Below are 12,268 nucleotides of genomic sequence, written 5' to 3'. Positions count from 1 at the left end.
CCATTGAGATATAGCTTCAATCTTCGACGGGTCAACAAAAATACCTCCACTAGAGATCACATGGCCAAGAAAAATCACTTCCTTTAACCAAAATTCGCACTTAGAAAGCTTAGCAAACAACTTCTTCTCTTTCAACACTGATAACACAATTCTCAAATGCTCAGCATGATCATCTTCTCTCTTGGAATAGATCAAAATATCATCAATGAACACAACCACAAACTTATCCAAATAATCATGAAAAATCCTATTCATATACTCCATGAATATACCAGGTGCATTAGTCACATCAAACGGCATAACATAATACTCATAATGACCATACCTCGTCCTAAAAGCAGTCTTTTGAATATCCTCCGCCTTTACACGAATATGATGATACCCAGACCTCAAATCAATCTTGCTAAACACACAAGATCCAACCAACTGATCCATCAAATCATCAATCCTTGGAAGTGGATACTTGTTCTTAATCGTTACTTTGTTCAATTGCGTATAATCAACACAAAGTCTCATAGAACCTTCCTTCTTCTTAACCAACAAAACAGGTGCACACCACAACGATACACTAGGACGAATAAACTTCTTCTCCAACAAATCCTCAAGTTGACTCTTCAACTCTTTTAACTCGGAAGCAGACATCCTATATGGAGCCATCGATACAGGACTAGTTCCAGGAACTAAATCAATCGAAAACTCAACTTCACGTTCCGGCGGTAAATCACTTACATCTTCAGGAAATACCTCCGCAAAATCACAAACTATTGGAAATTCCTTAATAGTTCTCTTCTCATGCACATCTAAGGTTGCCAATAACATAAACAACTCAACACCATCTTTCACAGATTCATCAACTTGCTTAGCAGATAGAAACAAATCGTTCTTAACACCAATCTCAGGAAAGATAACTGTCTTATCAAAACAGTTGATATACACACGATTAAATTCCAACCAATTCATACCCTAAATCACATCAAGTTGCTCTAACGGAAGGCAAACCAAATCAATCCCAAAATCTCTACAAAAAATACTCAAAGGACAATTCAAACACACAAAAGAAGTAGAAACAGAACCCATAGCAGGTGTATCAATAACCATACTTCTACACATATCCGATAACACAAGATCCAATCTCCTAGCACAATCCAACAAAATGAAAGAATGCGTTGCACCGGTATCAATAATAGCAATCAAAGGTGTACCATTAATGAAGCACGTACCTTGGATTAGCCTATCATCGGTAGAAGCCTCCTCTCCAGACAATGCAAACACTTTCCCTTTCGCTTGTTCCTTCTTTGGCTTATCACATTTGGTGCTAATGTGACCTTGCTCACCACAGTTGTAACAAGTCACACTCGAACCAACTCCACACTTGTTTGCCTTGTGACCAATCTTGCCACACTTGAAACATGTCACAGAATCCTTACCACAATCAACAACACGATGACCTTCACCACCACATTTGAAGCACTTAAGTGGAGTAGAAGTTCCTCCCCCACTTGACTTCTTGCCAAAACCAAATTGTTTCCTCTTGTCATCATACGGTTTCCCACGAAATTGACCTTTCTTCTCATTCATAGTCTTGTAGTGAGAAGCACTCTCCCTACTATCCTTATCATAGATACGACTCTTGTTAACCAACTCCGTAAAACGAGTAATTTGTTGGTAACCAATCGCCTTCTTGATATCATGTATCAAACCGTTCACAAACTTCAAACACTTAGATCTCTCCGCATTCATAGTATTGTAGTGAGGACAATACTTGATAAGCTCTTTAAATCTAGGACCATATACAGCAACAGTGCCATTTCCTCGCTTCAACTCAAGGAATTCCACTTCTTTCTTTCCACGGCAATCTTCCGGAAAATAGTTTTCCAAAAACGCATCACGGAAAAGATCCCAAGTAACTTGAGTACCCTCCTCATCAAATCTCTGAGCCATATTGCCACACCAATCTTCAGCTTCCTTTTCCAGCATGTGAGTACCAAACTGCACTCTCTGAGCATCGGTGCAATTCATGACCCGAAAAATCTTCTCAACCGCCTTCAACCAAGCTTAAGCTTTATCCGGCTCATCCTCTCCCTCAAAGGTAGGAGGATTGTTCCTCTGGAACTTCCCCAAAGCACAATACTCATCATCATCACCATTGCGATTTCCAGCATTAGCTTGAGGAATTTGACCAAGAGATCCAGCAAACATCCTCAATGCATCAGCAATGGCATCATCGTTCCTTCCAGCAACTATCGTCCTACGACAACCAACAACCAAAGTAGATAAAACAGTATCGATCGTGTCAGATACACAAATCTAATACAATGGAAATAAAGACATTAACGACTCTGACCAACTGGTCGACCATGCTCTGATACCACTAATGTAACACCCCTTTTCTAACCCCAAATATATCATACAATCAAGCAGAGTAAGCATGCATAAAGGAAAAAGGGCGTCACATGTTATTTTCATCACAATGAAAACCTAAAATAAAACATCCAATATTCTTAATATGCAAAGATCATATTGTAACGCTATGTAAATCTCATGCTTTCATACACTATGCATAAACGCTTGCGGAAAAACAATTGAATTGCTATTAAAAGATTCAATGAATATATCCCATACTATATTCATCTACCAAATTCAAATTAACATTTAAATCCACATACTAATTTGAAGTCCACAATCTTGGCCACATAGCCTTAAACAACATATCCGAGATCTCAAACCAATACATCCGAATATCCAACAAAACATAGGAAATAGCAATATCCAAACATAAGCATAAGTCTAAAGAAAATTCCCCCCAAGTGTTACATGATCAGAGCATATGACTCGCTACCTAATCCAATAACAAACTCAGGAGCTCCTCGGCTAAATCCTCGGACAAGCTACTACTCGTCGGAACCTGCACGTTATCAACGAAGGATAACATTCAAACAGAAGGGTGAGAATTCAACTTCTTATAGAAAACATAATAATGGGAAATGTAAACATAAACAAGCATACATTTTACTATTCATCACACTTCTCAATTAAGCAATTCACATATCATATACCAATCATCACTCCAAAACAAATCACATGTATACAAGACAATCACATAACACACAATGTAACTTGAAATGCAACAAATGTGACTCAATGCATGTGGTACCCAATGTGAATCCAATGTTTCACTGCTTTCCGATTCAATGTTTAGAATCCAAGCCACGCTCCCGATCCGGACAAGATCAAAGCCAATGCGCCTATCTCCAATTAAGGATCACGTCTTCTACGCCTCTTTCCATTCAAGGATCAATGTCTCTTACCATGTGAACCCAAGTTTCACCGCTTCCACCATAAAGTCGACCATGCTATGAATGTATGTACAAATACCAACAATTTATGCAATTAAGATTATCTCATCAATCTTAACTTACCGCATATCACCATAATCCAACTCTATGAATTATCCGCCAATTGTACACAACATTCACAAACACAATTAACAATTGCAACAAGGCATAACAACCATCATATATCCAATCACATACATCATGAATACATCTACACAAAGTGTTCCAACAATTGTTATACATCACATACAAACATAACACACATAAGACAATTACATGTCATTCCATATAATAACGTAAAAATTAATCAATCAAGTGCAATTAAATCCTATACTATCATATAGATAGAATATCACGATAGCTTTCTAACGCTTCGAACGGCGCATAAAACAGAGCTACGGATCAAAAGTTATGGCCTTTACAAAAATCTGCCAAAAATGGAATCTGCAGGTCGACGCAAGGAAAAGCATAGGTCGACGCAAGGAAAAGCATAGGTCGACGCATTGCTGTTTTCCATTTCTCTCGGGTATGCGCTCGTCGACTCATGTGTCGACGCAAGGATGCTATAGGTCGACTCATAGAACCTATAGGTCGACGCATGCTGAAGGAAAATGGATTTTCAACTGTTTTAAGATGCTCAGGTCGACTCATGCCTCTGTGTAGGTCGACCTATGCTGCGTAAAACTCAGAAAATCACCATTTTTCTTCCCCATTCCCCTCATACAACACCCATTAACCCAAACACAATCCATGCATCAATTGAAAGCAAAATTGGCACACATATGATGTTCCTAATCATGTTTCTAACCATGGGTCATTCATACAACACATTAAACATGAACAAATCATAAAATCTCATTATTTTATCATAACCCTAACATTTTTCCAAAACTATGAAATGAAGAGATGAAAGATTACACAAACACACATTACCCAATCATGTAACTATAAGAACTTGGATTCAAACCCTTACCTCTTGAATTTCTCCTTCTAACTTCAAGAAATCTACAATCCTCTTCTCTTCTCTCTTCTATTCTTTTGCCTCTTTTCTCTTCTCTACTTTTCTTTCTATCTTTCTATCTAATTTAGGTTAACTCATAAATTCTCTTCTAACTCTCATTATCTCATTGGGCTTAACCCATCCAATATTCTCATTTCTAATTCCCATTAAGCCCAATAGCTAATTCTAATAAAATTCTACCATTTATTAATTAGCTAAGTAATATATTACCACGAAATCAAATAATTATTACTCAAACAATAATTAAATAAACACACAAACAATAACAATTATCAAATAATCTTAATTAATTAAAATCTAATAAAAAAAGGGTGTTACAAAAGTCAACTCTGGGTTGAATAAGCTAGATAACAACTTTGGGTTGAACCAAAGATAAATATCAACTCTGGGTTGAGAGAGAAAGGAAAATCAACTATGGGTTGAACAATAGATAAACATCAACTATGGGTTGAATAAGAGATAAATCCACCACTCGGGGTTGTCAAAAAGAGAATATCAACTCTGGGATGAGAAAAAAGAAAGTCGACTTTGGGTCGAATAAGGAATAGACATCAACTTGGGTTGGATATGTGATAAACATTAACTCTGGGTTGAATAAGATATAGACATCAACTATAGGTTGAGAGAAAAAAAGAAAGTCAACTCTGGGTTGAATAAGATGTAACTGTCATATCTGGGTTGAGAGAAAAAAGGAAAGTCGTCTCTGGGTTGAATAAGATGTAACAGTCAACTATGGGTTGAGAGGGAAAAGGAAAATCAAGTCTGGGTTGATTAAGAGATAACTCTCAACTCTGGGTTGAGAAATAAAAGGAAAATCAACCATGGGTTAAAAGAAGGGGTAAGTCAACTCTGGGTTGAATAAGCTGGATAACAACTCTGGGTTGAACAAAAGATAAATATCAACTCTGAGTTGAGAGAGAAAGGAAAATCAACTTTGAGTTGAACAAGAGATAAACATCAACTCTGGGTTGAATAAGAGATAAACATCAACTTTAGGTTGAACAAGAGATAAACATCAACTATGGGTTGAATAAGAGATAAATCCACAACTGGGGATTGTCAAAAAGAGAATATCAACTCCGGGTTTGCGTATACATCAACTATGGGTTAGAAAAACTTAAACATCAACTCTGGGTTGAACATGGGAGAAAAATCAACTCGGGGTTGAAAAGAAATTGACCATCAACTATGGGTTGAGAACGAAAATGAAAATAAACTCTGGGTTGAACAAGGGATACGTATTAACCCTGGGTTGAGCAAGAAATAAACATTAACTCTAGGCTGAAAGAGAAATAGGATGATAACTCTGGGTTGGAAAGAAACTAATCATCAACTTTGGGTTGAGAAAGAAAGGAAAATCAACTATGGGTTGAACAAAAGATAAACATCAACTCTTGGTTGAGAGAGAAAGTATAATAAACTCTAGATTGAAAAGAAATTGGAAAACAACTATGGGTTGAACAAGAGATAAACATCAACTCTAGGTTGGAAAGAAACTGGATAACAACTCTAGGTTGAGAGAAAAGAGGAAAATCAACTCTGGATTGAACAAGAAATGAACATCAACTCTGGGTTGAAAGAGGAAAGGTAAGTTAACTCTGGGTTGAACAAGAGATAACCGCGAACTCTGGTTTGAGAGGGAGAAGAAAAATCAACTCTGGGTTGAAAGAGGAAAGGTAAGTCAACTCTGAGTTGAACAAGAGATAACCGCGAACTCTGGGTTGAGAGGGAGAAGAAAAATCAACTATGAGTTGGACAAGAGATAATAGTCTACTCTGGGTTGAGAGGGAGAGAAAATAAACTCTGGGTTGGAGGGATGGGATATTCGTCAACTCTGGGTTGAGAGGGACATAAATTCAACTCTGGGTTGAACACGAGGTAATCATCTACTCGGGGTTGGAAAGAAACTATATAACACTCTGGGATGAAATAAGGTACTAGTCTGAGCTAGGAGATACCACTCTGACCTGGGCTTGGAGACAGGTGAACATGGTTAATTTTGGAAGATGACACCATAATGGTAACTCTGAGTGAACATGGTGGAGTATAAACTGAAAGCTTTGTAAGGAACTCATTTGATAAATATCTATTCGGCTTATGCTTCGCATGCATGTTTTGATTTATGCACCTATGGAGATGTAATGCAATGTAATGATTGTATGCAGTGGACTAATGACTGGTCAGAGATTCTACTTTCTATGGGGAATATATTGAATGGAGTTCTGGTACTCTGTTTGGGGACCAAAGATAGGGTGGATTCCCGGTGATGATTGGATTGTTGTGAGAGAAATGCCAAGGGTAGGCTCTGGTGCGTTGGGGATTACCAATGATGGATTGGATTTTGACCTTTATGAGAATGCGATGATATGCATGATATATGTATGCTCATGATGGATGTAATGCTTGTTTCCAAGATAGGGGGAATGGATGGAGGGTGTCCTTGTGGAAAGGTTATTTCATGTGGATAGTATTGGTGAACGGGTATGGCTTGACTCCTCGACACCTGTCTTGATATCTGATACTTGATTGAAGATGAAGAAAAGGATTTTTGGTTTGACAACAACTTTGGTGCGCTTGACAACAACTTGTCCTTTAGAGGATTTTTGGTTTTCTTCTCTTTGGTGCAACCAATATGGTTATTGTGAAAACCCTCATTTACTTATGAAGAATCAAAAATTCTGAAACTTGATTTCCTAAACAAAGACAACATTGGATAAAAAAATTAAACCTAAACTTAAACAATCCACCCTTAAACTTCAGGGTTAACATAAAATCCAGCTTTAAACATGTTCATGATTCAAGCTAATCAACTTCTTTTGCTCAACACAATTTAAACACATAAATAAATATGCAAATTAACAATTTAATTTAAATAAATTTACTTCATTAAAATTACAGTAATATCTGGTCCTCGTATTCCTTAGCGTACTGTTTGGATTTGCTCCAAATGAGTTTTCCTTATTTCATATCCCTTCTTTTTTATTAATTATTGTTCTCGCTTCAGTGAAATGTGAAAAAATGAAGAAAAAAAATCAATATTAGTGTAAATATTAATGAATATCAATGAAAGCAAAAAAAAAAAAATTCTTCAAAATTAAAACAGATTTGAAAGTTACTTGAAGAAGATAAATTAAAACATCATAAAATGCTACATGGTCTCATTTTAGATCTCAAAGTTTTATTTCCACCTCATTATTGTACAGATCTACAAAAATTAGCAAATAAGTATTAATGAAAGGCAATAAAAAATTCATAAAACAAATAGAATAACGGTTGCATGTTAAAAGGCAACATTTTTCATAAAATGTGTGTGAAAATGTGCCAAAGGATATTTTTCAATGAGGTTGTATGAAAGAAGAAGAAGAATCAAAAAGTGGAGAAAGAGAGCAGGAAGTGAAAAAAGTAGAACAGATGGGTAGTGAAAAAAGCAGGACAATTATGATATTTCTAAAGCATATACTTTTCTTAAGGTCAGGTTGATGTGCACAAGGTATATCCATATCCACGGTGCATAAGTCTCGTACGAGTAATATTTAAATTGTTCCGAGTAACATTTTAGTTAGAAACGGGTAATAATATCATAATCCATGAATAATATATGCATTATTTGTACACATCTATTAATTATGAGTAATTATTAATTGTGAGTAATGAGTACACTATTCTGAGTAATATTTACAACATTCTGAGTAATATCGAATTTTAACTATTTTGAATAATATGTTCATTATTCTGAGTAATATTTATACTATTTTGAATAATCTGTATATTATTTTGAATAATAAATATAATATTTTAAGTAATATAAACAATATTTGAGTATTTATGCACCGTATATAAGGTATAAGGATATACCTTATGCACATCAACACGTTCCCTTTTCTTATATGATAGATATGCATTCATTGTTATTCAAAATTCATGATCCAACATGTTCTAGACCAAAACTCTGACATTAACTGCCGATTCCTTTATATTGATGGCCACCTTGTTGTAGAAATTGATCATTTGCTTAATTTTAAAAATAGAATCAGGTTGAGATTCATGATTTTGGATTTTTGCAGGTCATAGTTAGGAGTTGTTCTCACTTCTCAGTGTTCTGCTGCAAAAATTTGCAGGTCATAGCTAGGCAACGTGGCGCCATTGCTAGGAGATCAGGACCGAACTTTGAATTACGTGCCTACTCGCTAGACAATGCTAGCTTCCTTGTCAGTCAAGGTACATGATTAACTTGTTAACTAAAACAATGGCTACTTAGTTTCAAGGTATATGAATCCTAGCTAGATCCTTCCTATCAAAACTCCAGAAAAATTAAGGAAACTGTAAAACAACTATACATTTAAAATTGCAATCAAGTGACCTAAGAGGATATAGAATGTTCTGCATCTGCTGAGGCTTGAACTTGAGCTGCATATTGTAAATTCCATAACACATCTTCAAAAGAAGGCCGAGATGAAGATTGTGGAGAAATGCATTTCGTTGTGATTGATATTACAATTGATAATGACTCTTGACAGCAACTCGTCAACACGACTGGATCCACAATTCTTTTTCTGCCATCATGACTGTCAAACGACGCCTGCGGTACACAAAACCGTCATGAATTTCAGCGATAAATCAAAAGGAAAAATGACGCGGAGATTTTTAAGAGCTTTTTTACCCTTTCATTAAGAAAAAATGCTTCTCCTTTCTCACTTGCAATTGGTCCAGCGAGTGATTCAAACAATATGAATCCGAAATTGTAAACATCATCCTCCAGTTCTTCCCTTAAGCTGCAAGAGAATCAAAAGTACAAAAATGTGTTGGTGTTTAACAATTCAGTTGCAAGTTATTGCACCGAAGTAGAAAAACTCCAATTTTAAGACATACCAATATTTTAGTTTCTCTCCGTTTACCTGTACAATACATAGAAACCACCGGAGTCACTCTATGTATGATAAAAAACAACAGACGAAAGTTAAGAATCTGAAGAATGAGAGAAACAATACCTCAATGTTTTCGATCTCTTCGGAGATTATGGACATACCGTAATCGCTTAGCTTGGGAAAGCGATGTTCATCAAGTAAAATACTGTTTGTCTTTAATTGGTTTCGAAAACAACCTGGTTTCATACCAGTATGTAAAAAATGAACCGCCTTGGCAACTCCGATTAAGATTGCTAATCTATCAGACCATTTTAGCGCCTTATCGAGTGAAAATTCTGCATGTTTAAATAGAGCATTCAATACAGAACATTATGATGAAATTTATGCATTCATAAAATTGTATTGTGATACTAACCTGACAAATGTGTACGATAATCGCCATTTTGCACATACTCGTATACAAGATGAAGTTTCTGAGGACTAATACCCTCTTTTCCTCTACCATCAATACAATGACCCAAAAGACTAACCAAATTCGGATGATGAAGCTTCGAGAGTAAATCCAACCTAGCTTTGAGATTTTGTATCGACAACTTCTTTCTCAGAGCCAATGTTCTTATCATCACATAAGATCCATTCTCTAGTTTACCTTTGTACAGCTGAAATGAAGCAAAAATACTCATACGATTATAGAAAACTATTCAATATTCATCGAAGAATATTTTGCGTAATCTAACGATACCTTTCCTATGGATCCTTCGCCAATATAAGTTGACAGATCAAAGTTTCTTGTGATTTCTTTCAACTCTTCAATCGAAAAGTGTCTACATGTTGTAGTAGTTTGTGTCCCTAGCTTCATTTTTTGAGAAATATACCCTTAAATAAATAGAAAATAACACATTACTAATTATCGAAGCTCTTCTAAATAGTCTAATAAGGGCTTATGTCAGTCGATAAATTCAAATAAGCCGATACAAACACGCTGAATATTGCTTAGGGTTTGTATTTGTACTTACTTGCACTAGCAAGGAGTTCAGAGGAAACTCCTGTTGTTGAGTTATTATTATCTTGAACAATCTTTGGCAACATCTCATGTCTATAAATCTCTCTTGAATGAAACTTTCTGTAAAAGAAAACTCCAAAAGCTAACAAGAAAAGAAAAACTACAACAATGATAGCAATTGCAGCATCAATTTCCCATCTCCAAAACTTGATCTTTCCTGAACTAGATTCTTCACAATAAGAACCATGTTTCTGATTCTGATTCCGATTCTGAGGTTGAGAATTAACAGACAAACAGTTTCCACCAAATCTAACAACTCTTCTATCAGATATACTTTCCAAGCAAGAAGGAAGTAAACCACTTAACAAGTTACCAGAAATATCCACAAAACCAAGCTTGCTCCCACATTTCAGCTTCTTTGGAATTGAACCACCTAGCACATTGTTTGCTAAATTCAAATAACTAATGTTTCTCAAAGAAAACAACGACGACGGAGGAACCCCGGATAGACGATTCTCCGAAAGATCAAGATTCTGAAGCTGACTCAGTTCACCAAACTGACTAGGAATCTCACCTGAGAACAAGTTCCTACTTAGCAAAACCGTGACAACCGATTTCGGCATCAACGGTACCTCAGAATCAAAACCATTTTCCATCAAATCCAACACATGTAACCTCGAAAGCGCGGTGAGACTCGGTAATTCACCAGATAGTTCATTGTGTGACAAGGAAACATCAGTAAGGCTCTTGATTTTGCATAGTGAAATAGGGAATGAGCCTTTTAACTGATTGTTCTTGAGACTCAAGATACTTAAATTAGACAAAGGTTCAAAAAAATCAGGCATTGTGGTGTTGAAATAGTTTCCATCAAGTGTTAGTATTTGAAGATTGATCAATGTAGCTATCTTTGGTGGAATGGAACCAAATAAGAAATTGGAACTCAAATCCAAAACTTGAAGGAAACTAAGCCTATGAATTTTATCAGGAAGTGGACCCCAAATTCCTAAAGAAACCAAACTGAGTACTCTTAAACTTGCTAACCTTGTCAATGTTGTGACAAAAGAGTCAATAGAGAAAGATTTGGAAAGTGTTTGGTTTGGAAGTGCAAAGCCATTGAAACTGGAAACCTTTCCATGTTTGTTGGTTTTGTCTCCCATGATTTTGAGTTCAGTTACTGAATTGCCCTCACATTTAATACTCAAGTGCTGAGATGGAGTGAGGGTGCAAGGGTCAGTATTGTAATTATGAAAGATTTGTAAGGAGGTAGGGTATTGGAGATACTTTGTTAACTGTAAGAGGACTTGAGTTTGAGAGAATTGTAGCTGATGAGTAGTGTGGATGGAGAAAAACAAAGAAAGGAGAAAGAGGTTGAGATGGAAATAGAAATAGAAATATCTCATTGAAACTAGCAAATTCAAGAGGACTAGAAAGAGTGAATAAAAAAAATATAATACTTGAATGAGGTGAGATGAGAAAGGAGATAATTTATGGTGCAACAATGAACAATAAGTAGACGTGAAGGATGAGAATGGAAGTAGTTGAAAAAACAGTAGCATTTGGTTTGGTCATTAAATATTTAACACTGCTAACCCATGGGTTGGTCTTCTCTCTCAAGGTGACAAAATTAATAAACTAACATTTGTTTTTATACACTTTTTAAAAAATTTATAAATAACATTTTTTTCATTTTTATTAGTATAGGTCGTTTGGAACTTTTCACACATATTAAAATATAATTATTATTATTATATGAAAATAAAAAAATTAGGTTTAATTGCAACTTTGATCCTTCCATTTTGTCTTTTTTTTTTTTATTTTGGTCCCTCCATTTTTATAAAATTATTATTCATTAATCATATGGGAAAGATAAATTTACATGAAAGAAAAAATAATAAATATTTAAAAATATAATTAAAAAAATATCATTAATTATTCATTGAAATTCAAAAATATAATTTTTTTTTAAAAACTTATAATAAAAATTCGAGATAGTATTTGAAATAATTAAATATTTGTGATATATTGAATGAATGTTGAGATGAAG

At 35.3% G+C, this 12,268-nt stretch overlaps 1 protein-coding gene across 1 annotated transcript; it reads right to left on the bottom strand.

Moving 5' to 3' along the window:
- Positions 1-8,595: 8,595 nt before the first annotated feature.
- On the bottom strand, positions 8,596-11,849 carry LOC131635506 (probable inactive leucine-rich repeat receptor-like protein kinase At3g03770). Its single transcript, XM_058906125.1, has 7 exons — positions 10,238-11,849; positions 9,964-10,097; positions 9,637-9,880; positions 9,345-9,556; positions 9,226-9,251; positions 9,017-9,128; positions 8,596-8,935 (listed from the first exon to the last, which is right to left on the bottom strand). The coding sequence occupies exons 1-7, from the start codon at positions 11,778-11,780 to the stop codon at positions 8,717-8,719; spliced, it is 2,490 nt and encodes an 829-aa protein (XP_058762108.1). The 5' UTR covers positions 11,781-11,849; the 3' UTR covers positions 8,596-8,716.
- Positions 11,850-12,268: the final 419 nt, after the last annotated feature.

This window comes from Vicia villosa, unplaced genomic scaffold (genome assembly GCF_029867415.1).
Source record: "Vicia villosa cultivar HV-30 ecotype Madison, WI unplaced genomic scaffold, Vvil1.0 ctg.001502F_1_1, whole genome shotgun sequence".
In the NCBI taxonomy this organism is placed as follows: Eukaryota; Viridiplantae; Streptophyta; class Magnoliopsida; order Fabales; family Fabaceae; genus Vicia; species Vicia villosa.
This window is presented reverse-complemented; position numbering and strand designations above follow the sequence as displayed.